General features: G+C 42.6%; 1 protein-coding gene across 2 annotated transcripts; it reads right to left on the bottom strand.

Annotated features, from left to right (window-relative positions):
• Positions 1-196: 196 nt before the first annotated feature.
• On the bottom strand, positions 197-27,944 carry CHRNB3 (cholinergic receptor nicotinic beta 3 subunit). 2 transcript variants are annotated; one of them, XM_028124106.2, is made up of 6 exons: positions 27,889-27,944; positions 19,285-19,456; positions 18,191-18,235; positions 3,506-3,615; positions 2,399-3,281; positions 197-331 (listed from the first exon to the last, which is right to left on the bottom strand). In XM_028124106.2, the coding sequence occupies exons 1-6, from the start codon at positions 27,942-27,944 to the stop codon at positions 197-199; spliced, it is 1,401 nt and encodes a 466-aa protein (XP_027979907.2). The 2 variants fall into 2 exon arrangements, with proteins under 2 accessions (XP_027979907.2, XP_087877535.1); XM_088021409.1 differs by having other exon boundaries at positions 19,285-19,436; positions 27,890-27,944.
• Positions 27,945-27,991: the final 47 nt, after the last annotated feature.

Here is a 27,991-nt window from a genome sequence, read left to right as displayed (position 1 = left end):
AGGGTCCTGAGGAGCTCCAGTGACAGTCATGAATTTACTGTGGGCAAACCCACATTTGCCAATGTTCAGTTTCCCCGAGTCCCATACAGGCCCTTCCAAGAAGCTCATGCATTTGGATACTGTATGTACATGCTAGCTGGAGGTCAGTTCTAAGGCGTGATTTTGTCTTTATGGTATTTTAGATGGCTCTGGATTGCTAGTGGGAACTATGGAGCCACATCTTCAAAGCAGGAGTAAAAATCAGAACAGAGCCTGTAACTGACACTATCAGAAAGAGCCACAGAAAGATTCGGTCCAGAACTTGGGCTACGAATTTCCAGTCTTGTACCACCTGCAAAAGAGAAAAAGATGCCTTCCATTCAAGCTGCAGGGCAACTGCTCTGAATTCATTTCAAGGGATTGAAAAAGAGTAATATTCAGATGTACAGCACTTCAGTTTTCAAAATGCACCTAACACATCCCCTGCAGCGTAGGCTCAGATTCTCCCCGTGACTTTACTAGCCTGTGAACACTTTCGACATTGAAGATGTGAAATAGAAACAACAGAATCATGTATGTATTTGTAAACAATACTGATCAAAATGGGAAAAGCCTGATTTTTACACACATAAAAAGCCAGTATCTGTTACTATGATCTTCCTGATACTACATAAGAAATGAATCACAAACTTATAAATTAAGCATTTTCATGGCCCAATATAACAAGACTTCTCATCTTCCACTCTGCATGTGGGTTTGGCTGCTACATCTCTGGAATGCCGGGAAACTGCCGGGGAGGAGAAGTGATCAGGCCAGGACAGCAATCCGTAAGGGAGAGGGGAGACTGAGTCCCTTTGGAGGAAGGGAAGTTGAGGCACACTATAAGAACAAGGTCAGAGCAGGAACAAGGTGAGAGGTGTGAAGGACAGGGGTCAGTTCTCTTCCGAAGGAAAAGAAATGTCCTGTTTCTATTATATGGGGGTTTTATAAAGATGGAACCTAACAGGAGTTTTAGAGGGGACACAGGTATTGATGTGGAACCTGAATGCATTCTGCACACACAGAGGTTTAGGAGTAAAACTTTGGGGGAAGAACACAAAGAAGACACATTGAAATGTTTAAAGTGCCAACCTTAAGTAGTGGGATTATTAATGATTTTAATTTTCTTGTTTATACTTTTTGTATTTTCCAAATTCTTTACCCTGATAAGGTGTTACTTTTGTAATTTTTTAAAAGGCTCTCTGAATCTTTGAATTAGAATGTTTAAAGGATGTGAAGAAACAACAACAAACAGCCCTAAGAAGAGCCGAAATGTTTGTTCTATAGCAGCATTTTCCCTAATGCTTTAAAAATGTTTTTCAGTGGATGAAAAACACAACAAATAGTAAGAGAGAACATACTAGGTAGTGTCTAGATAAAATATAGAGGATATTTCTTTTAAAAAAATTCTTTCAGCATATGATGTGATGAGCACTGGGTGTTATATGCAACTGATGAATTATTGAACACTACATCTGAAACTAATGATGTACTCTATGTCAGCTAATTAAATTAAATTAATTAATTAATTAAAAATTCTTTCATAGGGGTGCCTGGGTGGCTGAGACGGTTAAGCGTCTGCCTTCGGCTCAGGTCATGATCCCAGGGTCCTGGGACTGAGCCTCTCATCGGGCTCCCTGCTCAGCTGGGAGCCTGCTTCTCCCTCTCCCTTTGTCTGCTGCTTCCCCTGCTTGTAGGCTCTCTCTCTGTCAAAAATAATAAAATCTTTAAAAAAAATTCTTTCATAATTTTGTTTATGGGATCAGGCTCTTGGCACTAATTTTCACCGATTTTAGAGTAGAGTAATTGAACGCTGTAAATTGGCCTATAACTTGTTTTAAGCAGCAGGTACGATCTGAATCCATGACTGTCTTGGGTCTGAAATCCACACTCTCGCCACACTTTTTTTTTTAATCTGTAAGCTAAAAACTATGCCCTTTTCCCTCACCAAAATATCTGTTGGAACACTATATTTTTATATTAATCCCAAAATCTAATTCTGCTCTTTTATTTCCAAATACTACAGATAGAAATAACCATCATTGCACTAAAAATGAGAGAAACATTACCAGAGACCAGGATAACCAACTTAAAATGTAGAATTAAATTATTTTAAATAGAATCAAGTCTAGTTATAAGGAATGGTGCTTAGTCTGCATTTGCTTTACTTTTGCTCCTTCTGTTTCTGTGAACTGCTTCCTAAAAATCCATACTAAAATTCTTTCTCATCTCAGGGCTTGCTTAACATTTTACACGTGAAAAACAGATAGCTAATAGTGTCACATTTAAACAATGCCAGCATTTGGCTGCAAAGAGATAAGAGAACGTTGGTTTTTGCATGCTTCGGTGGAGGCGTTGGGATGAACACCAGTGCACTCACCTGGTTGATGAAATGCTGCTTCTTCACGTGTCTTGAAATGTATCTGATGGAATCAGCTGCCTTTTCCAAGAAAGCAACAAGAACTGTTTCTCCATCACTCACCTGTCTTTGTTTCCTTTTTTCTAGAGCTTTACCTTTCACTACTGGTTGACTCTCATCCTTATCTGGGAAAGAGTAGCGATCCACGTGGTCCTTCATACAAAGCAATGTAGGAAGCTTTTGCAGAAAGAGTCTCTTCACCCAGGGGGCCATGGGGTGGTAAGTGGAAGAGGACCTGTGGTGAACGTTAATCACGAAAACTGTCACAATAATCGACAGGGTCACGAAAATCATAATGAACAACAGGTACTCCCCAATGAGAGGAATGACTTTGGAGGAAGAGGGGATTATTTCCTCAATGACTAAGAGAAACACGGTCAGGGAAACCAGCACCGAGGTGGACAGGGACAGCTTTTCCCCTTCGTCGGAAGGGAGATAGAACACAAGCACTGTCAGGAAAGACAGCCCTAGGCAGGGGATGATCAGGAAGAGGCTGTAGAAGAGGGGCAGGCGGCGCAGGACGAACGAGTACGTGATGAACGGGTAGGAGTAGACACCGTCTCTCCTGTTGCCCTTCATCCCTTTTGCATTGAGTATCTCCCATTCTCCGTTATCGAAGAAGTCCTTCCTGTCAACATTTTCATTGATCAGAACGAGGTCAACCATGGTTCCATCGTAAGTCCACGACCCGAACTTCATGGAGCAGTTCTGCCGGTCGAATGGGAAAAACGTGACGTCCATGGTGCACGAGCTTTTGTAGCTGGCGGGGGGCGTCCAAATGACGGTGCCGTTGGATCTCACGATGACTTTGGTCATGAGGGAGCCTTCGAAACGGCCATCAGCACTGCGGTAAAAGAGTCGAACACTCATGACTGGGGTCTTTGCCCACCCCTCCCTCTACTGTTTGCCTTTTATTACTTTCCTACCACAGAGTCAAACATTATTTCAGAAAGAAACGGTTCTCCTCTTACTCAAAGTTATACATTTCTCTTAATTCTTTTGCCAAAGTCAGGCTTTTCCATCGCTGGTCCTAATAGAACCAGGGTATATTTCTTCCGGGATACTTACTTTTCAAAGAGAACTATGTCGGGAAGCCAGAGAGATTCCGATGGAACTTTAACTGAACGAATTCCACCGTATTCATCAGGATTCCAGCGTAATTTGTGGTCTGTCCATTCCTGCACCAAATCAGCGTACTGTAATTTTATTCTGAAAAGTCAGTGTATTAGACTTTGGAATCTTCAAGTTTATGTTAACTTACTAATCAAGTGTTTTCTTTAAAAAGGGAAATCCATCCGTTTTAGATCTTATGACCTTACCTGTGGCTCGCTACCCTTCTCAGGATGCAGGCTGAGGCAGTCTGGCCTCTGATCTTGCCCAGGCCCACACAGCCATCCTACCTGGGATTTCCAAAATTGCCATAGATCTGCCTCCCAGTGAAGAGTCTCAGCAAAAAACACCACTGATTTGTGATCTATTTTTTTTCAGCCTATTTTCTCTTAAGAAGTGAAAGAAAAGAAATGATAGATCTAACTCAGTTTATTCTAGGACAGTTGGTCCAGTGATATTTTAATGATAATGGGTACAAACAATTTTGAATATCACTCCAGAGTCTTGAACAAACATCCACCCACTGTTAATATGAAACATCCAGTATCCACTGACTGGTCTTGATGACATTATAACTTTAATCCAATGAAAAAATATTTTCCAAGAATTTCCTTTTAAGTTCTAATCTGAATTTATTTTGTGACCACCCAATTACAGTTTTAAATTATATTCCTAATATTGTTAGCCTCCAGATGCTCATGTATTTTTCCTCATAATAGAATGAAATCATTTAGCATGTTTTACAGGAGCTAATGGACCCCGATTAACAAACCTGACCACTAATTGATTGGATTATGAAGGGCAAGAGGATGATATATAGTTGATCCAATTACAGCAGAAGTGGACTTTCTTAAAAAGATTTGGGTCCAGAATCTTATGAAATCTGACCTGAAAATTAAATTCTTCTATCCCACTGTCCTCATGTAGACAGCTGAGTAATGATGTAGGATAATATTAAATGACATTTCAGAAAGTTTGAAGGGTGTGTGCAATGCAAGCCTTCCTGTCATTAAAAAATCAGGAGTCAGCAGATGGGTAACTTCACTAGATGGTAAAGTATTAAAATATGCATGATGCCTGAAAAAGTATGAGACCATACACCCCAGACGAGACGTTATCTATCCTAGACAATATTTGTGAGGCTTGATCCTTGAAAAACAAATTGAAAAGGATGTGGGTCATTAAAAAACTACAATCTAAAGGATAAAAGATTGCATGCTTATTTATGGAAAAGCATGCATATGAAGACTGACAGTTTAAGAGCCCAAACTAATAAAGTATTTACCGTGTTTACTTGGTACTCTCTTCCTCCTCCTCTGCCCATTTTGAAAAGCAAATATATTTTCCTTCCTATGAATAATTTGTTTCCTGCTAAGGAGACTTGTAGTACCAGCAGCAGGTCTGAATCTCAGAAATGTTAAAAGGAACTCAGAATAGCACCTTCTGTTTGTTTCACTTTCACTTCATTTACTTTCTTTAGAAATTGACATACAATAAAATTCACTCTTTGTGTATGGTTCTATATGCAAACAGTTTTATAATCACTAACACCATCAAGATACAAAAATAACTCTGTTGCCCAAAAAGTTTTCCCTGTGCTGCTCCTTTGTAATCAACTCCTCCCATCCCCCACCCCTTGGCAACCAGGATCCACCTTCTGATCCTATAATGTTGCCTTTGGTCATATAGATAGAACTGATCGCAGGGTAGAGAGCCTTTCGATCTTGATTTCTTTTACTTACCATAATGCATTTTAGATTCTTCTATATTAGTGATTTGTTCATTTTTATTAGTGAGTAGTATTCCCTTGTATGAATATACCACAGTTTATTTATCCATTCTCCAGGTAGGATATTTGGATTCTTCTAGTTTTTAATGATTACAAGTAAAACCACTATAAACATTTTCTGCAGCTTTTTGAGTGAAAAGCATTCTTTTCTTCTCTTGGATAAATACCCAGGAGTGGGATGGCTGGGCAATATCATAAGTGTACGTTCAACTTCATATGAAACTGCCAAACTGTGTCCCCGAGTGTCTGTCTCATTTTGCATTCCCACTAGCAATGTATGAGAGTTCCAGTTCTTTAGTGTCTTCTCCAGTACTTGGTATTGTCTTATTTTTTATTTTAATTATAAGAGTTGTGACATGGTATCTCATTACGGTTTTTTAATATGAGTTTTCCTAATGACAAATGATGTTGAGCATCTCTTTATGTGCTTATTTGCCACCCATACATCTTATTTGGCTAAGTGGCTGTTAAATCTTTTGCATATTTTTATTACCGAGTTTTTAGACTTCTTTATATATTCTGGATAAAAGCCCTTTGTCAAATATTTGATTTGCAAATAGTTTCCCACAGTCTGTGGTTTCTTAATTCTCTATAAACAATGTCTTTAACGAGACAGAAGTTCTACACTCGGATGAAGTTTATTTTACCATTTTTATCTTTTAGGAATTATGTCATATCTAAGAAGTATTTGCCTAACTCAAGGTCACAAAGATTTTCTCCCATGTTTTCTTTTAGAGATTTTATAGTTTTGGGTTGTACATTTAGATCTAAAGTCCATTTTGAGTTAATTTTTTAATTACGGTGTGAATAGGGGTTGAGTTTTTTGGATTTTGTCGCATATGGATGTCCGATCATTCCTGCACCTTTTGTAGAAAAGACTAAACATTTTCCATTGAATTACCTATACATGTTTGTCAAAAATCAACTAACCGTAAACTGTGTGGGTCTATTTATGGGCTCTTTGTTCTGTTTCATTAATCTGTGTCCCTCCTTTCCCCAGTACCACACTCTCTTAACCTTCATTACTTTCTGGTCAATTTTGAAGTCCCGTAATGTGAGTCCTCCAACTGTATTCTCCTTTTCCAAATCATTTCGGCTATTCTAGTTCCTTTGCTTTTCTGTATAAATTTTTAAATCAGTTTGTGGTTATCCACAAGAAAAATCCTTCTGAAATTTTAATTGTGATTGCCTCAAATCTATAGGTTGGTCTGGGGAGAACTGACATCACAATATTGAAATTTCTGACCCAGGAAAATCATTTCTCGATCCATGTATTTAGGTCTTTGATGTTTTTTAATCAGTGTTTTGTAGTTTCAGCTTATAGACCCTGCACATATTTAGTTGGATTTATACCTAAGTATTTCCTGTTGTTGTTGTTTTTTTTTAAAGATTTTATTTATTTATTTGACAGAGAGAGACACAGCGAGAGAAGGAACACAAGCAGGGGGAGTGGGAGAGGGAGAAGCAGGCCCCCCGCCGAGCAGGGAGCCCGATGCGGGGCTCGATTCCAGGACCCTGGGACCATGACCTGAGCCGAAGGCAGACACTTAACCGACTGAGCCACCCAGGCGCCCCCCCCTTTTTAAAGATTTTATTTATTTGACAGAGAGAGACACAGCGAGAGAGAGAGAGAGATCCTGTTGTTTTGATGTTATTGTAAATGGTACTTTGAAATTAAGGAAAAAAATCCAATTGTTCATTGCTCGAATATGAATAAACAATTGATTTTTGTATATTGACCTTGTGTATATCCTGTGAACTTATTTAAGCTCATTTAATTTTAGGAACTTTTTTGGTAGATTTTCTACATAGACAATTACATCATTTACAAATAAAAACTTCTATTTCTTTTTTCCCAATCCGAATGCCTTTTATTGTTTTTTTCTTTTCCTCTTGCTTTAAGTCACTGGCTAGGACCTTTAGTATGACATTAAATAGGAGTGGGAGAGTAGATATCCTTGCATTGTTCCTGATGTCAGGTGGAAAGTATTTGGTTATTCACCATTAAGTATTATGTTAGCTGCTGGGTTTCATAAATGCCCTTTATTTGATTAAGGAAGATTCTTCCTGGGGCGCCTGGGTGGCTCAGTTGGTTAAGCATCTGCCTTTGGCTCAGGTCACGAACCTGGGGTCCTGGGATCCGGCCCCATGTCAGGCTCCCTGCTCAGCGGGGAGCCTGCTTCTCCTTCTCCCACTCCCCCTGCTTGTGTTCCCCCCCTCAAATAAATAAATAAGATCTTAAAAAAAAAAAAGAAAGCGTCTTCCTATTTCTAGTTTGCTGAGATTGTTTTTTTTTAAGTTTATTTATTTAATTATGTATTTGAGAGAAATAGCGAAAGAGAAAGAGCGTGAGCGGGGCGGCGGGGGTGGGGGAGGAGCAGAGGGAGAGGGAGAAGGAGAGAATACTAAGCAGACTCCCCATCAAGTGTGGAGTCCTATGCTGGTCTGGATCTCACGACCCTGAGATCACGACCTGAGCTGAAATCAAGAGTTGGTTTCAACAACCATGTCACCCAGACTCCCCGAGATTTTTTTTCTTAATCACGAATGGATCTTGAGTTGTATAAAAAGCTTTTCAGCTTCTATAGAGATGATTACATGATTATTTTTTAATCTCTTAATAAGATGAATTATATTGACTGATTTTTTTCCTTTTTCTTTTTAAGTAGGCTGCACATCCAACATGGGGCTCGAACTCAAGATCCCAAGATCAAGAGTCACATGCTCTACCATCTGAGCCAGCTAGGTACCCCTATACTGATTGATTCTCAAATTTTTTTTTGAAAGATTTTATTCATTTATTTGACAGAGAGAGACACAGCGAGAGAGGGAACACAAGCAGGGGGAGTGGGAGAGGAAGAAGCAGGCTTCCCGCGGAGCAGGGAGCCTGAGGTGGGGCTTGATCCCAGGACCCTGGGACCATGACCTGAGCCGAAGGCAGATGCTTAACGACTGAGCCACCCAGGCGCCCCTGATTTTCAAATGTTGAACCAGCCTTGCATTCTTGGGATCCACCCCACATAGTCTTGATGTATTAGTTTTATATAATACTTTTTCTTCTTATACAAGGAAAAATAGGTAGACCGCTGCCTTACAAAAATAAGGATGCACTGGCAAGTGTTGCTCTAACCGTTTTCCTGATGTTTGAATTCAAATAAAAACACAGTGAGGTTTCCTTGAGAAAAGATGAAGACAGTGAAATAGGTGACATGTACATTTGTGCTTTTGCTACTGAAGCATTTTTAAAACAATATTTGTTGGTGTAGATGTAAAAAATACATTCCAATAATTCACCAGATATCAAACGCAGGTCTGGGCTAATTACAAGAGAGGAAACAACCCATATATTTCCCTCTTAGCAGTGGGAATGCTTTTGTTTGGGAATGTTTATATGATTATTTTATACAACTGTAGCATACATTAAAAACCTACTATTTTGTAGCTATGCTGATAATAAGATAAAAATAGAAAAGTATAAAAGTTAGTGCTGATGATGTGCCAGGCATTGGCCTAAGTGCTTTATATTTATTAATGCTAATTTCTTCAATAACCTACAAATGACCTATTATTAGTGCTTTACTAGATGAGGCACCTGTGGCTCAGAGGGTTCAAGTGACTTGTCCCAGGCCACACAGCTGGTCAGCAGAGAAAACAGGATCAAGTCGGCTGCATATGACTGGGTATGCCTGGCATCACAACTCTAGGAGGTGCCTTCCACATTGACCAGGATGTGAAGGGCACCCCCTGGAGGTGTGCCATGGTACCCTGAAAGCCACACCCTGCGCTCTTTCCCCTCTTCCCATGCTACCTTACAGTGGAAGAACTTGTGTCAACTGTTTGATCAGGCTTCCTATGGCTCAGCTTTCAACGATGTTTCCAGTGCTGATCTCACTATAAGGCTTACTGACTCTGTACTCAGGCTAAAACAGTAGCTTATTCCATCTTTTCCTCTGTTAAAAAAAGAAAATGAAGACAATAACAACAGGAAATCTGTCTGGTCTTAATGGTGAAATATCTGTCCAAAAGTGGAGGAATTATACAAATAAGCATGTTACACTGTGTCCAAGTTCATGGACAAACAAGGGGAGAGAAATTATGGGATAAAGATGAACTGTTAATAACAGGAGACTTCGGCTGACTTCCGCTTAGGCAAGGCTTTGTTGGAGAAGGGTGTGGCATGTCAAGAGCTGTTTATAGAAAGAGGAGAAAAATGAATTCGGGAATAAAGTGGACACATACTGCCTGTTGCCTCAAGTTCACCTGCCTTTCTCCTGGTAAGAGCACCCCAGTTTCCTCTTGGGGAACCCCCTTACTGCACTGTCACCCACCAGCTGTGGGTGGATCTGGCTCTTCCTTCTGCTGCAGAAGTGGGGCTGCACCTCATACCTGCCCACTGTGATCTTCAGAGATAGCAGGTAACCAAATGGGAAACAGTGAGATAGCATGAAGCTTCTGGAACCACTGGAAAAAAGGCTGGCCATTCTCTCTCCTGCTGAACCTGAACATAGGAAGCACTTTGAGGCTGAAGCTGATACAGCCACCTTGCTGCCACTGGAGACGGGCTAACATGAGAATGGGGTCACCCAGAGGACGAGGAGCCCAGAGACACTCAGAGGGAAGACCATCCCTGGGAATATTGCTTGAGCCCCTGGGTCAAGCTGCATTTAATGCTGGCCTTGTCCTGGGACTTTCCAGACTGTGTAAGCCAATACATTCTATTTTTGCTGAAGCCAGTCTGGGTTTGGTTCTCTCTCATGTACAACTAAAAGGTTCTCAGCTGATCCTGGGAGAATCTGAGTAGCTCTCTGGCCGGCAGGCAGGCAGTGAGCCCTGGGGCAGACACAGACTCAGGCAGGTTGGCTGGAACTGTGCTGTTATGAGCTGGCTCTGTCTTGAGTGGACAATGTTGGTGAGCTCAGCCACAGAGTCCAATCTCACACTTCCTCCATCTGGAACGTAAAGATTGCTGCGAACAAAATTGCCTGCTTCCTGGATCCAGTTTCCTCTCTGCTCTAGGCATAGCCATCTTTTGCTGTGCCTGGTTCTACCCTGCAGAGAAGGTAGACAGCTATGATGCTGGGACCCCCTGGCTTCTTGCAAATCCCAGCCAACACATACCTGGTTTTAGAAACTGTTCTAAGGGGACTAGGGCAAGCCCTAGGGTGTGGGATTTTTGTGTCAGAAAGGTTTGCCTTGCTCACCAGGTCTCCAACCACAGGATGGACAGCTGCAGCCAGAGAGAACAGAGTGGTGGTGGTATATTGGGCTCACAGTTCGGGGGGAATAATGCATTCCACAAGTATGCAAGGCTTGTGCTCACACGGAGCACACCGCTGCTGCCCTGGACTCCCAGCCTAGGGCCGCCTCAGACAATGAGAAACAAATGAGCACGTTTTGTGGTCATTGCTCTGAAGGGAGTGCAGTTTGGGTATAATGGCAGGGAACAGCAGGGTGGACAGGGAAGGTAGTTCTCAGGAGACAACGTTCAAAAGAGGAGACCTGAAGGGTAGGGAGGAGCGGTGAGTGGTGGTGTGGGGCAGGGAGAAGAAGGGGGCTCGGGAAGGCGCTGGAGCAGAAATGAGTGAACGGTGAAGGAGGGGTGCATTGAATCCTCAAGGAGGACATAAAGAGATCTAAAGTGATTGAAGTTTCATTCCTTTTTTTGTTGTTGTTTTAAGAGTTTATTTATTTATTTATTTGACACACACACAGAGAGAGAGAGAGAGAGAGAGAGAGCACAAGCAGGGGGAGCGGCAGGCAGAGGGAGAAGCAGACTCCCAGGACCCCGGGACAATGAACTGAGCCCAAGACAGACGCTTAACCAACTGAGTCACCCAGGTGTCCCCTAGGTTTCATTCCTGACCAGTAAAGAGAAAGGGGACAGGTGGGACTTTTGGTCAATACTGCTTACTTTGGAGTACCCAGAAGAGCAAGAGCACCGAATTAGAGTCAGAAGCCCTGAGTTCCCCACCTGTATGGTCCTCTACCGGTTGTACTCCTTTGCGAGTTGTCCTTCTGTAACCAGACCTGGGGAATCAGAGATGTTCTCCCTGACACGTCTGCCCAGAGGGCTTCCCTGAATTTCTATCAACATATGCATCCATCACGGTGTGGACAGAGCCCCATGCCCCAGGACGACAATGTGTGCTAGGTCAGAGTGTCAGGGTAAGGATTCAGAGCCCCCATCCTCTAGCTTGCTAAGCAGCTCTGAGACCTTCTGTTACTTCCTGTTCTCCCTGAAACCCTAAGGGCATCTGGAGACTAATCTCCTATCTCTCCCTTTTTCAAGTAAGAGATTAGAAATAATATCCTGTGTTCATATAGCATGTTCCAGCCAAGATTCTCAAAGCCCTTTACAAACACCAGCTCTACCTTGAAGCAGTTCCTGGGTGGAGAGCTGAGTCATTGCAGGAAACGGGAGAGCACAGGATATGTCAGGGCCAAAGAGCAAAGTTAATCTGTGACTAAGAAAAAATATGGAAAAATAAATTTCTTAATTCTGAAAAGTGCAATTTCAAATCCATATCATATATATTCCCTTAAAATTGTCTTTTCTTACATATGTTATCTGAAATACCACTCTTAAATGTCTAGCTATTTTCCAGAACCAAATTTCTTTTAAACCTAAATCAAAGACTTTTTTACCACAAAAAAGTTCTCCTAATTATTCTTAGTTTAATACTAAGACCAAAAGATAGTAAGGAACAAGTAGTGCCTTGACTTGTAGCCTCTGGGGCATCCCCGGGATCCTCAGTTATCTTAAAATCAAGTGTAAAATTCTTTTTTTTTTAAGATTTTACTTATTTATTTGAGAGGGAGAGAGAGAGAGAGCACAGGAGCAGGGGGAGGGAGAAGCAGGCTTCCCTGCTGAGCAGGGAGCCCAACGCAGGGCTCGAGCCCAGAACCCAGGATCATGACCTGAGCTGAAGGCAGATGCCTAACAACTGAGCCACCCAGGTGCCCTCAAGTGTGAAATTCTTTTTTTTTAAAAGATTTTATTTATTTATTTAACAGAGAGAGACACAGCGAAAGAGGGAACACAGGCAGGGGGAGTGGGAGAGGGAGAAGCAGACTCACCGCTGACCAGGGAGCCCGATGCGGGGCTCGATCCCAGGACCCTGGGATCATGACCTGAGCCAAAGGCAGATGCTTAACGACTGAGCCACCCGGGCGCCCTCAAGCGTGAAATTCATAAAACAAGTTAATGTTCATACATTTTAATCTTAAAGGCAACAACATGACATATGATATGTCTCATATTCCCATTATAACCATGAGTTGTCAGGGCCAAGAAATGGGATTTGTCATTAAGGATGAAAAAGCCTCCAAAGGAGGCGGCAGGAAATGACATTGATTGAGTCCCCACTGCGCCCCAGATAAGGTACCAGTTGCATTCACACACATGATCGCATTTCACCTGTTAACACTGTGAGCTAGGCATCGCCTCTATTTTGTAGATGAAGAGACTGAGAGTCCGAGAGGCAAAATGACTTGCCCAAGTTTACGTAGCAGGATTTCTGATTCCTAACTCCTAATTCCTGCTCAATTCTCACTCAGCATCCACCAAACTGGCCTCCTGTGCTAAGGTCCGAGTGTGGCTGGGAGAAGAAAGGAAACTAAGGTGTTGAGTAAAGGTCGGAGATACATTCACAGACTTGTAGGTGCCATTGCAGGTTGTGGAAGGTAATTAGACTTTGGGAAGATCCCCCAGACCTTTACAGCAAGGCTGAGCCTTCCATGGCAGGTTTGTTTCTGATTTCTCCTCTGAGACCAGCGCCAGGGATCTAGCCTCTGAGGCCTGCATATGTTTGTTGAACTTTTTGTTGGTCTAAAACGGGAATCAGCTGTTGGAGAGACAAGGCTACTTTGTGATGTTGGCCTTGGCAGACATTCAGGCAGTTTTATTTTCCTTGGGAAAATGAAGGGGGTAGAACAGCAAAGTGCTCTCAGCTACAGTGAAGCCGGATCACTCAGAATCTTACTGTCTTATTGGTGTTTACACCCGACGGTCCAGCATCTTACAAAGTGCCCGGTGCATAGTAGGTGCTCAGTAAATGCTTGTTGAGTGAGTAATTTTGACATCTGTTGTCTTAGTGATTACTCACATGATCGCGTCTAGGCCAAGCTTTCAACACTTTATCATTAAAGAAAAGGTGGTTTCATTTCCCATTTGCCTTTAAGGTGCTTGCGATGGAGTTTTCCTAACCTTGAATATGATGGAGCAGAATCTGAGTGGCGAAGCATTAAGTACTTTCTCATGTAGTTTTAGTGAGTCAGTGTTAATAATCTATTTATGATTTATAGGGTTTTGATTACTTTCTGGAAGTAGGAAGGAGGAAGACAAATGAGTTTCCAAAATAAAATCAATAAAATAAAAATAGCTCCCACAGAGAGGACTTTCTCAGGATGTCACTAAATTTGTGCTTGATAAAGGTCTTTGGTTAAGAGGATGGAGGAAGAGTGTCTAAATATACCCAAGGGGAACTATGGAAATAGAGGGTAAGATAGAAGAATTGGAATTAAATACCAAGCATCTCAGTTGTGGAAACTACATGGAACATGTTTTTGTTTTAAGTACGAAGAGTTTTATTCTCTCCGTGATATGAGTCAGGGAGCATTTTTCAGTGTCCAGAAAAGAACAGGGGTTTATCGTTTCCATCTTTATTCTGACTGAGGCATACAGGGGTGGCTGGGGAGTTTCCCGTAGGTTTGCTCTGGCATGAGAGCTTTGGGAAGTTATGCGATTGGGAAGAGTATACAGGGCTTCACAACTTCTCTACCTTTTTGGCTTGCAGAACTTCTATTGATCCTGGAGGACCTAACTTAAATATCCCCTCCCTTGGAAGCATTCCCTGATGTTCTCCCTGTCTCGTTGTCATTTTTGTAGTGACACAGTACTCATGCAGATTTTCCTTATGGTGTTTATCATATGACAGTCATTATTTTCTACACAAGTAATGCTCTATCCTCTCCTTGAAGGCAGGGCTGTATTTTACTCCTCATATACCCGGGATGTAGCAGAGTGGCTGACACTTAGTAGGCTCTCCATAAACCCCATGGAATGAATGGAAGATGGAGGGAATCCTTACTTCATTCTCTCCTAAATGCCTTTCTAGACCATCAGATGTCCCAGAAGCTGAGGCACCAAAACCTTAGAAGACAAGGACTAGGAAGGAACTAGTCTCCACAGGGACAGCACTGAGTGGAGCACTGGACATCTTCCATCCGCTCCCTTGTCCAAGGCAACGGAAGGATTTCTTCATGTGACCTGACTTCAGTTAACAGTGCCCAACCTCGGACAAGTCACTCCAATTCTCTAACGCTCAGTTTTCTCATCTGCAGAGTGGGGATCCTAATAGAACCTACCTCATAATGTGGCTGTGAGAATGAACTGAGTTCATTCCTATGACACACCCATGCAGAGCACCTCAACACTTAGTATGTGCTCAATTAACTCTTAGGTGTTATTATTAGCTACTCTAAAACTGAGATGTGTATAAAACACCCATGGTTTTTAACATCAATCTTATCTTGTTTTTAGCATCTCTTTTCTTTTAGCCTTTATCATCTCTTTTCTTTTACCCTTTGCCTTTCTTTTAGCTTTGTAGTTTTAAAAAGCTAGGGGCACCTGGCTGGCTCAGTCAGTGGAACATGGATCATCTTGACCCTGGGGTTATGGGTTCAAGCCCTGTGTTGGGTGTAAAGATTACTTAAAAATAAAATCTTAAAAAGAAATAAAAAGATACATATACATCATATGATGGAGCTCAAACACCTCCTATCCCATGCAGCCTTCCCTGACTGCCACCATGCTAACAGAATCATCTTTTTTTTTTTTTTGCTTCCACATTTTTTTGTGTCCTGTGCTTGCTTCAGCAGCACATACACCTCATTGGTTGTGCCATAACATAGCACAACCAATTGTGGCTGTGTTGTTGACTAATATTTATCATGATATTTGCACTCCAAATCCAATCTGTGTGTGTAGAATAGCTTTGATAGCATTCTCTGTGGTTCGATGAAATGTACAGAGGTTTCTTCTACTTTGGCTCTTTCAGTGCTTTAGAAGCAGGGCTTGATGGTTAGTGCAGAGACTGGATATGGCAGAGAAGGCCCTAACTGGGGAAATCCAGATTCTAGCCAGATGAATTCCTGGACCCCCTCTGTCTCTGTAAACTGGGGTAGTGTGATACCTGCTGTGCGAATTCAGAGTTGAGAAATGTAAATGAGAGAAGAGAGATGACAACCCTTTTCAAATGAAAGTCTATTATTCTCTGGCTAATATAAAAAAGACAAGAAATAACAAGTGATGGCGAGGATGTGGAGAAAAAGGAACCCTCGTGCACTGTGGGTGGGAATGCAAACTGATGCAGCCAATGTGGAAAACAGCATGGAGGTTCCTTGAAATATTAAAAATAGAGTACCATATGATCAGTAATACCGCTGCTGGGTATTTACCTAAAGAAAATGAAAACACCAATTTAAAAAGATACATGTACCCCTATGCTTATTGCAGCATTATTTACAAGGGCCAAGATATGGAAGCAACCCAAATATCCATTGATAAATGAATGGATAAAGAAGATGTGGTGTATATATAGAATGAAATATTACTCAGCCGTAAAAAAGAATGAGATCTTGGCGTTTGTGACAACATGGATGGACCTGGAGGGTATTACACTAAGTGAGACAAATCAGACAGAGAAACACAAATAACATATGATTTCACTTATATGTGGAATCTAAAAAACAAAACAAATGAACAAACAAACAAAGAGGCAAAAACAGATCCAGATAAAGAGAACAAAGTGATGGTTGCCTGAGGGGAGGTTGGAGGGGGATGGGCAAAATGGGTGAAGAGGGATAGGAGGTACAGACTTTCAGTTCTGGAATGAAGAAGTCACAGCATAGGGAATGTAGTCAATGGCATTGGAATAGCATGTATGGCGACCGATGGGAGGGCCAGTTGTGGTGAGCACAGCATAAGGTACAGACTTGTTAGATCACCATGTTGCACACCTGAAAACTAATGTAACATTGTGTGCCAACCAGACTTTAATGAAAAAAAAAAGTCTATTATTATCCTCATTACTTCTAAAAAATGGGAACCTAAGTCATCAGGCTGGCTTTTCCAAGCATCAGCTTGCCCCATCCCTTTGGATTTCTCTTGCTCTGTTTTGGGTTCTGGAGATGTTTAGGTTTTGACTCTGGCTTGACCTGGAGGCATTCACCAGGCCACAGTGATTCTGGTGGCACAACTTTGCTGGAAGTCACTTCCTCAGTTGTAGTTAAGGTCTGAGGAGCTGTGGCTTCTCATTCACTCCTACTGAAATGACCTCGTGTTTTCAAAATCTCAAGCAAAGTGAAAAGTGCCAAATATTAAAGGCCAGGAGTCTCTGGACCACTGTTTTATGTGAGAGATTAATAAAAGCTTAATCTCAAGGAGCAGTGTGTGTGAGGCAGTGAGAGGTTTTTTGTTTTATTTTTGTTAACTTCCTAAACCCATTTGAACTTTAAAAGTTTTTATTCTCTCCCCTGCAAGCTCAAATACAGCACTTCTTACTGATTTTTATTAACTCAAAATACTTCTGAATTCCACAGTCTCTAAGTTGGAAAAGTGGGATACATCACTGAGGAAGGAGATGGGTATACAGAAAAATATGTTTATTTGAATTGTATTTTTCTATCTACATTACCAGCTTATTATTTTCTCCTGGACATCTTTATTTGCAAGTAAAATAATGCACAGATCTATTTCATAACTTGCTAACATACCTACCAATTAAAGAATCAGAGGAATAGAGAGTAGTAAAAATGAGAATAATTCAGTAACTCTGACCAAAGTTTTTGGGTGGGACAAATATGACAGAAAGGAAGCCCAGGGAATCTCCCTACGATCTTGGTCCACTGTTCCTATAAACCCTTAGCAGTACTGAACGATGTCTCCTGAACCTGAATAGGTAATTAACTTATTTCAATATAAGCGAACAAAAATATTATGTACGTATGTTAAAATTCAGTGAGATATTTAAGATTCCTCATCGGGAAGATTTTAAGTCTATGGGAGATTAGGCAATATCTGGACATTCAGGAGAAAACAAGTAATTGCTGACAATAACAACAGCAAGGAAAAACAAACAGGGGGACCAAATTCTCACCTCCTATCAAAGAAGTGTCAATATTTTCTCCTTTCCATCACACACGCAAAATTGGGCTTTGAAAGATAGTTATTTCCTGAACATTATAGGACAAGCTCCTCTGAACGGACACCTCGGTTTTAGGAAACAGGCTCCAGTCGAGCTAAAAGCAATCATCTAAGCAGAGAGCTGAACCCATTCAAAATGCCTTTTTAGTTATACCAGGAAAACGTGTATTCCTTATTTTGTTTGGGGCTTCACTTTGTTCTGAAACTGCTGATGAGAGGCCCTCTGTCCTCCCTGTTTTCTCTTTCTAGGGAGGAACGGGAAACACTAGGGGCGGGTTCCTCCCACGGAGGACCAGTGGGGATGAGGGAGAGTTTAGGATTGATGATTGCCTGCTCCAGTTGTGGTATCCTAGTGGGGGGAAAGTGGCACTCTGGAGCTTTCCCCCCTTTCTCCAAGTAGCCAGGGAGCAGCACCCAGGCCTGGGTGTCAGAGAGTCCCCTCCAGGCATGCCTCCGAGCTTCCAGAAGCTGCTCTCCACCTCCCGCAAAAGAAAATTAAATAATAAATCCTTCCCAACCATTCCCACATATCTCCCCAAGGAAACCAATATGCTCTGTAAAATAATTGTTTTTCAAATGGGTGTCTTTCTAAACAGAAAAGCATGGAAATAATTAGGTTAGTAGACCCAATGCTTGGATTGACAGTTACCTGTTTGAGCCACACATTTGTTGTCATCAGCTGATTCTTTTCATCCTAAGAAAGTGATAATTAGGAAGATGTAAATTCAAATTAAGTGAAGTTGTCTTTTAGAATTTTTTTTTTTTGTCAGAAAGAGCTCTCTGACACATACATTTGAGGCATTCAAAGTGTAAAGGAGTCTCAATTTAAGCACAGTTAAATGGCATGGGATCCTAAAATATTACACATATTTTGCTTAAAATAAAAAATAATAATTAAAGCAAGTAGCAGTTACTTGTGGTGATATTTATCTAAAATTGCATAGCCCAGAAAGGTGGCGAAGTAGGATGAACATTAGCTAAATAAGAGATTGGTTTTGCGTGATTTTCTAGAAGGATTCCTTGGGCATCGAGTTAGCTGGGGTGGGTGAGTGTGCCAGTGGTGGGGCAGGGAATTGGGGCAATATGGGGGGATTATTCTGGAACTTTGTGGAGCACAGCAGGATGAGTTTGCAGAATGGGCTTCTTAAAATTCACTGATTTCCTGGGATCGCAATCATGGCAGAAGTGGGAGCCCAACAGGAACATTAGCAGAGAATGCTAAGGTATGGGTGGGGCCAGAGGAATTTGCGGGGTCCTGGGGGGATTCAGGAGGGTGATGGGGTTGCCAGGCACTGGGGTGCCAGCATCATCTGCCTTCTCTCCTTGTCAATACCCCTGGCAGCCCTCACCCAATCTGCAGTCCAGGTGACACCGAATCAGCCAGGGGGACCCTGACGAGCCCTCGGCTCAGTTCTGCCTTCTCTCCCACCCCTTGCTTCTCCCTGGGTGCTCGTCCTGGTGCTCAGCCAACCCGCCAGGGGCAATGCCTGTCCCAGCCACCACATCCGCCCCCCAGCCAAAGGTCCCACACAAATAGTGCCGCAATGAAAATTTACTCCATGACACTTCTCATTCCTCCCTCGGGTCATTTCACTGGCCTCTTGGGGCAGCTTTTCTCTCACAGTAAGCTATTTTTAAAATGGAAATGGCAGACATGGGGAAAGAAAACAAAATAAAATCTTAGACTCACAAACAGGTTAAGAAATACATGTTCTTTTCAGCTTTGTGCCAAGGATTACTCACCACATCTACGAGCTGAGATATTTTCAATCCGAAATATACTTTTATGGTGTCATTAGAATTTAATACAGGGCGAACCCATTTCTGATAACCTCGGAATAAGTGTCTGAGGAGGGCATCTTCACTTTCAGCTATTGAGCTGAATCCTGCAGCGGCTGTAAGAATCATGAGGGAAACCCGAATTAATGGGAAAGGCGTAATGGCTGGTTTAGCATTCTAAAGCCTGAACCTTCGTATAGTCTACACGGCCTAGTGCAGCAAAGGCAGCTTTGAGTGTACAAGGGTTCTTGAACCATTCTCCATGCCCACAACACACGGCTGAAAGCAGACTCTATGCTTCACCCAGAGCTTCGCACTCTCGCGGGATTTTCCCACCGTGAGGTCAGCACTTTGACCCCCAAAGAATTCCCTACAGCCACCCATTTACCGTCTACCTCACATCTCACCTGAGATGCCACCTCCTCACAGACATGGTCTCTGCCCACGTGTGATTTGTCCACCACTGTACCCTATTTGACTCCATGATGTCCCTTGCTGCAATGTGTTGTGAATTTGTCATTGTTCATCCTTCCCTTGATCTCCATGATGGCAGGCACTGTATCCATTTTACTTGATGATGTTTATCCAGTGCCTAGAACAGTGCCTGCCCATAGCACATACGCATGTTATATCTATTTAATGAATGAACCAATGAAAGGAATATGTTGGGCCATTTTCCACGCATTTGGCACATATCCACTGAACACCTACCACATCCCTTGGGCTTTTTGTTCCCTTGCCTTCTTCCTGAGGAAGTCTTCCCTTATAAAGACCTTCCCTGGTCATCAACCAGGTTTTAACACCCTTCTCCACCCCTATGTCTGAGAGCCTATGAAACACCCTAATTTCAAGCTTTGACCCTCAGGCTGAAGAAATGGTCTAGAGTCTAGAGATAAGTTTTGTTTCTTTTCAAAAGTGTTATGCTATGAAATTTAAAGCAAGGAGGCTTTGTTGCTGTTGTTTTGAATATAGCCCCTCTCTTGGGGCGCCTGGGTGGCTCAGTCATTAGGCGTCTGCCTTCGGTTCAGGTCATGATCCCGGGGTCCTGGGATCAAGCCCCGCATCGGGCTCCCTGCTCAGTGGGAAGCCTGCTTCTCCCTCTCCCACTCCCCCTGCTTGTGTTTCCTCTCGCTGTGTCTCCCTCTGTCAAATAAATAAATAAAATCTTTAAAAAAATGGATATAGCCCCTCTTGTGGTATATTCAGCACCTTATTATATCTCCTAAACAACTCATTCTGCACTGTGTGATTTACCAAAGAAAACCTTTTTTCCCACTGAGAGACACATGATGGGCAATGATCACATGCAAGACACACCCCAAAGTTTACCCAATCAAAACCCAAAGATTATTAGTAGGAAGAAGAGCAAACATTCCCTGTATGTGCATAGACCTTTGCTTTACTAAGGGAGTAGAAATTAAAAATCCACTCTGTTTTTAAATGCAAGTATAATTAACGTGCGGTGCTATATTAGTTTCAGGTGTACAACATAATGACTCAACAATTCTATACATTACTCAGTGCTCATCACCATAAGTGTAGTGACCATCTGTCACCAAACAACATTATTACCACCTTATTGACTATATTCCCTATGCCATACTTTTCATCTCTGTGACCTATTTATTATGTCACTGGAAATCTGTCCCTCCAGTTACAAAATAAATAAATTGAAACCCACTCAATGCTCCTAGGGGTGAACAGAGGTGTCCCTAAGATGGGTTACATACTCAGGTTGCCCGCACCCCGTTCTCTGTCTAAAAAGCGTATTAAAATGCAAATGAGTGATGGAGCGAGCTGTGACTTCCGTTTGTGCTCATTTATTTAAAGAGCTAACTGTTCTGAAACTCTGCTACTTCAGCTGTTTTCAGCGAGCAGAGCTACGCTAAGGAGCAGGTCAGCTGGGTGGCCGCCAGGGCAGCACTCTGTAAATGTCCTAAAACCTTACTGGAAGTGTAGGGGAGGGTGGCAGTTGAAATTCCCCGAAGCTTTCTGAGGGATAGGCTGTTCACTTGCTCAGGCTGCACTTCACGAATTTCCTACCCCACATCCGGTCTTCACTTCCTTCAAAATCCATCGTAACTCTGATTATTTTCCACCATCCCCGTTTGTCCTGCCCAAGTTACAGACTCCATCAACTTTCGGATTCGTGCGCTGCTTTCCACATCGCTTCCACCCGTGCCCCCTTTATAGTTCATTTTCTGCTCCGCTCTAGAGCCATCTCTTACAAGCTGAAGAGGATTATGTCAGTTCCTGCTCAAACCCTCCAAATGGCTTCCCATCAAACCTAGAAGAGACATCTCATGTTCTTACCATGGTTTCTCTGGCTGTGTAGGGCCCCTACGCTCTCCCACTCCTCCCTCAGCCCACCTCCTCAGGTCCTTGGGCCCATCTGCTCTTTCCAGAACATGCCCGTGTGCTTCTGTTTGGGGCAGGCTCTTGCCCTGTAGAGACCCCATAACCCGACGCTCATTCCTTCATTTTGTCCCATCTTTGCTCACATGTCACATCTCCTTGAAGAGGTCATTCTGTGTTACACAGTCTAAACATCCCTCCTCACACTTTATCCCCTTGATGGTACTTTATCCTGCATCGGAGCCCTTGCACATATTATACGTGTCTTTGCTTATTGTCTGTCTGCCCCATGGGAAAATGGCGCTCCCAGAAACCTTCCTGACCACCGCCTCCCAGCTCTGTGGGGTCTGGCACATTGTGGCTGCTGAGCCAACACTTGTGTGGCAATGCAGTGAGCTACTTGAGTTCTGTTTGCTGAGTGGTGTTTGGAGAGTTTGGGCCAGAGCTGAATTGCTTGGGAGAAGAGAGAGGCAGGAAGGCCACAGCGGTCCCCCCTCGGCCTTCCCCCTTGCCAGCAGCCCTCCCATAAGGAGAATATTGTTTCATGGTCACCATGACAACGACTGCTGGTTCCCTGCTCAACAGCCCGTTTGTCCTTTCTTTTTTGGTAACAGATGCTAAATTTATTCAGGATTGCATGGTGCCAGCTTAAGATGTTCCCTTCTCAGGCTCCCTCACAGCTAGGGATGGCCATGTGCCCTATGCGTCGGCCCCTTCAGATACAAACAGAAGCCGGTGGGCGAGGTTTGTAGGAAATACTGTTGAAGAGGACAGACTCCATCCGACCTGCCCCTTTCACCTTTCGTCCTTCGCCCTTTGCTCTCTATCCTTCCGGCCTGGAGCTGGAACACGGTGTCTAGGGATTTGGCCCCACAGGTACCTCACACAGCCTGATGAAAGCTCCACACATAAGAAAGACAGACGGATCCTGGGTCCCTGAGAGCACTATAGGACCGCCAACCAGCCCAGGACTGCCTGCCTCCAAATTTTTTGGTGTGTGAGAAAAGCACACCTTTGGGGTAAGCTGTTAGACCCATTGCTACACGCGTCTGAGTGCGGTCCTAGCACCAGAGTTCTGCCCTCCCCGACAACCCGTGTTCCAGTTCAGGCCAGTGAGAACTAATTACTTACGACACCATCTCACAATGGATGGAGATGCTCCAGGAAGCCTGAGAACACCTGCATGATGTCTGAACCAACACAAGCGTGTGTGTGCACGTGCGCACACACACACACACACAGACTTCTTAGCTTGGACAACCCTGCCATTATAATTCTGGACTTGAGAGAAGAATCCTGAGAACAGAAACTGTACTTTTGAGCTTCCTTTCCTGGCAGGACAATTTGACTATCAATTTGCAGGAAGGTGGAGTTGCCCGTTGGGAGGGATCTTCTAAAATGATGACCTTGACAATCCCCAGCACTTGCCACCTTCAAAGCTACACCCTCCATGAGAATGGCTGGATCCCTGCTCTTTCCCCGGCTCCAAAGGGAAATAAGCAGATCTGTTCTTTCAGAGATCTTTGTATGTTTTACCCACTTCGGCCAATGTCAGAAGGTGAGCTGCTGTCTGAATCGAGGAGCAAAAAGGGTAAATCTGCACAGGCTGTTATGGACTGAATACTTGTGTCCCTTCAAATCCCTGTGTTGAAGCCCTCCCCTCCTCCCCCCTAGTGTGACTATCTTTGGAGATAGAACCTATAAGGACATAATTTAGGCTAAATGAAGTCATCAGTGTGGGGCCCTAATCCAATCGGCCTGGTGTCCTTAGAAGAAGTGGAGGAGACACGAAAGAGCTCTCTCTCCATGCAGGCATGAGGAAAAGCCAGGTGAAGACACTGCCAGAAGGCAGCGGTTTCCAAGCCAGGAAGAGAGTTCTCACCGGAAACCAAACTTGCTGACACCTTGATCATGGACTTCTAGGTTCCAGAATTGTGGGAAAATAAATTTCTGGTAAGCCACACAGTCTGTGGTGTGTTGTTATGGCAGCCCGAGCTGTCTAAGACAGCACAAATCTGTATTGACCAAAACAGATCTGACCAAAAAAAAAAAAAAAAAAAAAAAAAGGCCAAAGGTTCAATGCTTTCTGCTCAACATCTTCAACCTGCCTCAGCTTCCCCAAATAAAAGTTGAAGTCATTGATGTTATTGGAGCAGATGCAGAGATGCCCTAGAAATGTCTCTGGTTGGTCCTTCCTGTAAAATAGAACATGATAAGAAAGGGAAAGTGCTCCCACTGTTGATTCTTTGAGGCTAGGGCCTCAGTAAATACTCGATGACGTTTGGTGAGTGAACCAAATGCAAAGAGGCTCTAACAGCACTTTCCATGCACAGGGGAAGGAGGCAGAGTGAGTTCAGCTCACTGCTCCAGAGGGGGTAGAATCACAGATGTTGTCCAGGATTTCCAGGACAAGTGGTCTCTGTTTTAAGGAATAAATGGATTCCTGAAACGTGTGTAAACCAAATTTTTGCAAATGGACTTGTATTTTAAACAAATTTGACAAGACTGGTATTCTAAGATATATCTCAGCAATACACGGACAAGTTGGGAAGCTGATGTCAGAAGATAAGTGACTCCCTGAGTGGGTGCTTACATTTCCCAAAGTCAGCTTCTGGATGGGGAGGGATGGGAGAGCATCTGTATTCATAAATAATTTCAGCATGAAAGAGGAAGGACAAGTGAAATGATGAAGAAGTGAAGGCAGTGGAGCTGGAAAGGACTTCTAAGATGATCTAAGCCCCTCCTTTTACAGATGAAGATCCTGGGGTGCAGAGAGAGGGAGTGACTTACCCAGGGTCAACCCAGCTAATATGTGGTGGGTGTGGTTTTCTGACTCCCAGGTTGTCGATCTTTCCACCAGCTCATCCTTGGAGGACTGAGGAGGCAAAAAGACTGTTCCCTATGCTGTGGTCTCCTTACTTTATGGCCACATAAAACCTGTCAACAATTCATGTCTGTGGACACATTATTTATTGTTTTTGCTTTTTTTGTTGCTGTGTTGTTGTTAGCATTGTATTTACCAAAAATACTTTACTGTTGTTGAAAGCAATCTATCGCCAGGAAGAATGATATTCTAAAGCCAGGTCACAGATAATGTTTGGTGATAGGGAGATGCTCAACACTGGTGGTGGTGTCCCATAATCCTACTCAGTCCCCCTCTGCTGCAGTTGAACTTGGCCCTGGGCGCCTCTTGGATGGGCACTGTGGTCACTCTCCTTGGAGGTGGACACCCAAGGCTTTATAGTAGGAGCAGTCCTGCTTCAGACTTGACCATCTTCTTCTCACATCTCCTTGCATTAGGTCCTGCTTTGCAACCCCCGTCCCCCCCTCCACACACACACGTAGTCTAATGCACATCTCCAGAGGATATGTGCTTGTTGTTAAAGCTTGTCACCATTGTTCCCCCAAATCCCAATTCTCCCCCTTTCTTCTCTCCCTCTCTCTACTTAATCTTTGTCTTATTTTTTTCTTTGTCAAAATATTTCTCTTGGGACTATATAAGCAACTCCGCAGGTGGAGGACAAGAAGAGGGAGAACGAGAGGGAGAGCACATGCAAGCGATCAGACGGAGGGAGAGCTCTCTGCCTGATTCTAGCAATTTCTTCCATGTGGAACTCAGGCTGGGAAAGTGCTCTAGGAGGGCACTCTACTCTTGGCTCTGGATGCTGAGTCTCTTGCCAAACTCGTTACTGTTAAAACGAGAATCCAACAAATATTTATTTAACATTGAGAGCCACTGGACTCAGATTTAGAGACATGAGTTCTGGTCTTGTTTCCAAACCAGGCGATCTTAATTAAGCAAGGCATTTAACCTCTCCCAGTAAAAACAGAATATGGATGATTGGTAAGCCCTTACCAACGCACACACCCTATGCTTCTAGGATTTCATGCCCATGAAACAGCCACAAAATGTGATCTATTATGCCCAATACTTGCTATTCTGAAGACACAAAAAAGAGGTCATGTTTAAGATGTACCATTGATTGGAGAACTTTGCTCCTGGCTGCCATTTACTGCAACAGAGGAGACATCAGGTAACAAGTTCATGCACGCTGAGGTATAAATAACTGATGACAACTCACATGCTTATTTATGGTTTTATTGAAGAAAACATCATTGCTTATCCTTCGCTAAGAGAGTAAAGAAGTAATTGAAGACTTTTAAACCTCAGCAAACATGGTTGGGAGAGACACATTTTTTTTGTTTAGACATCTTCTGGTATATTTTGGTTTTGTCCTTCCATTATCACTACCTTGTCAAAAAGAAATCATGCCACAAATATGTTAGCCTCTGCTGTCAACACTCAGAACTAGCCCTCGGGGTGAAATAAATAATAAATATTGGATGGATCCTTGCTAGTGTGAGAGTTTATTTGAATGACTTTGTTTTTTCCCTCTTGCATCCCCCATGCTGGACTCGTTCCTAGGATACAGTAGATCCTCAGTAAATATTTATTGAACGAGTAAATACATGTCATCGTGGGTAAGAGTGATGGGAAGAGGAGTAAGATACAGTCCTTATTTCTGGGAGCAGACCCAAACACACAAAGCATGAATTTGCAACACAAGAAATGTCACATGGCCAGACACAGTCATCCTTTCCGCCAAAGCCAGAAATCTAAAAATGAGGGGTTGCCCCTTGTAATTTGGAAAAGGTAGTTCTGGGCAACAAAAAGAAACTATTTCCTTTGCAAGGAGTATCAAAGTTAAAGAACTTAAGGAAAGGTGGTACAGATCTGCAAACAGAAATAGACTCCGAGGGATCTAGAAATGTTCACAAATGTGAGAGTGACTACAGGTTATTGATTTATTATAGATCTGTGATAGATGTACCCAGCACAGTATACATTCCCAAACCCTTGCCCTACTTGATGGAGAACGAGTACCAGGCTCCCTTCCATTCCCAATTTTCTTATGTAACCATTACCGTGCAAGGAAGGGGGTACACAGGTGAATGGAGAGGGTTTATGCAACCACCCCTGCGAGTGAGATGTTTTCCCTGGGCAAAGGATGGTAAGAATCAATTATTTCATAGTAAATGGAACAGTAAATAAAGGCAGAAAAACATTAGACTTGTGGATATTAATTGTATGCTAAAACACACAGAAGTTGATTATCATTTTTATGATTGACAAATTTCATTTCAGACTCCAGGGATCAAATTTAGTGATACTTGAAAGTGGGTCTGATGCCCTCGGTACTTAGAAAGGACTCCTTTTGGGTCCTCAGTATGAAGAAAGGCTACGTTTTTAAAGATATGATACTGTTCAGGTGTGTGTGCCTAGATTTGAAATCTAGAATTTATTAAATCTAGGATTTATTTCAGGACGTGGGCGAATCTCACTCGGTGCTTCTGGTTCCCCATCTGAAAGTAGCAATAGTCAAACATGGCAAAAATCCTAGTGAGAAATAAATGCAAACTGCTAATGGGACAGCCATCTGGCCCCTGGCTCTAAACGGTTTCCACTGTGATGGGAAGGGCTTTGTGTTCTAAAGTTACATAAAAAGTGAAGCGTTTCCCAAACCCAGAGAGCTGGCAGGTGCAAATGACCATTTCCCCCTAAACTTTGCAGTTATTTTCTCCCTCTTTCCATTTCTCTTTTGGCTGTCTGTCCATCTGTCTCTCCCTCTCTCCTTTTCTTTGCCCTCTTTCTTTATTAAGAATTCTCCAAATTTCAGGTGGATAATAGTCACAGAAAACTCACACATGTTCATAGATATGTAATGTCTATTTTGGTTTAATTGTGATATACAAACATACTAAATATACTTACACACACATTTATTAAGGTTTGTATATAAGTCTATAGAATATATTGGATAAAATTAAGTACCTACACACAGATATAGTGATTATTAGTAGACATGATATAAAAATGTTGACAGAGTAAATTTCTGTGCCAAATATTTTAACGATTCTGAGAAGCATTCAGTGCATTCAGTAACATTTTTCCTCCTTTTATATCTTCCTACCAAGTTCATGATTCAAAAGGAATAGCCCAGAAAAATGACAACAGCATAAATCTGATGGAATCCATAGGTATGATTTCTTTAGCAACATGCAGATTTCCTAGAATTACTCATTAGAGCCGCATCCTAAAGATACCTGTACATTACATTTTCTAATTCTAACATTATCAACACCATATTTCTGCCTCCCTTGCTTAAATCATTCTACAATGATGAAGGTTTAATTTACTTTAACTTGAACTTACCTGAGGGAGTGACACCAAGGACGATGAACACGACGAGAAAGGCTGCCAGTCTCATGATGTCAGTTTAGGAAAGATAACCCCTTCCTTTTGAACAGTACAGTA

This window comes from Eumetopias jubatus, unplaced genomic scaffold, assembly GCF_037043125.1.
Source record: "Eumetopias jubatus isolate StellerSeaLion01/CBP00866 unplaced genomic scaffold, mEumJub1_p1.0 scaffold_2, whole genome shotgun sequence".
Classification (NCBI taxonomy): Eukaryota; Metazoa; Chordata; class Mammalia; order Carnivora; family Otariidae; genus Eumetopias; species Eumetopias jubatus.
Note: the sequence above shows the minus strand (reverse complement) of the source record. Positions and strands in the feature narration are given on the sequence as shown.

Coding starts and splice junctions, on each gene's coding strand:
- CHRNB3 (XM_028124106.2), bottom strand. CDS start 27,944: ATGAGACTGGCAGCCTTTCTCGTCGTGTTCATCGTCCTTGGTGTCACT. Junction 3,616..18,190: donor CAAATGTGTGGCTCAAACAG/GTAACTGTCAAT, acceptor GATTTGGTGCAG/GAATGGACAGACCACAAATT. Junction 3,282..3,505: donor GACATAGTTCTCTTTGAAAA/GTAAGTATCCCG, acceptor CTTTTACCGCAG/TGCTGATGGCCGTTTCGAAG.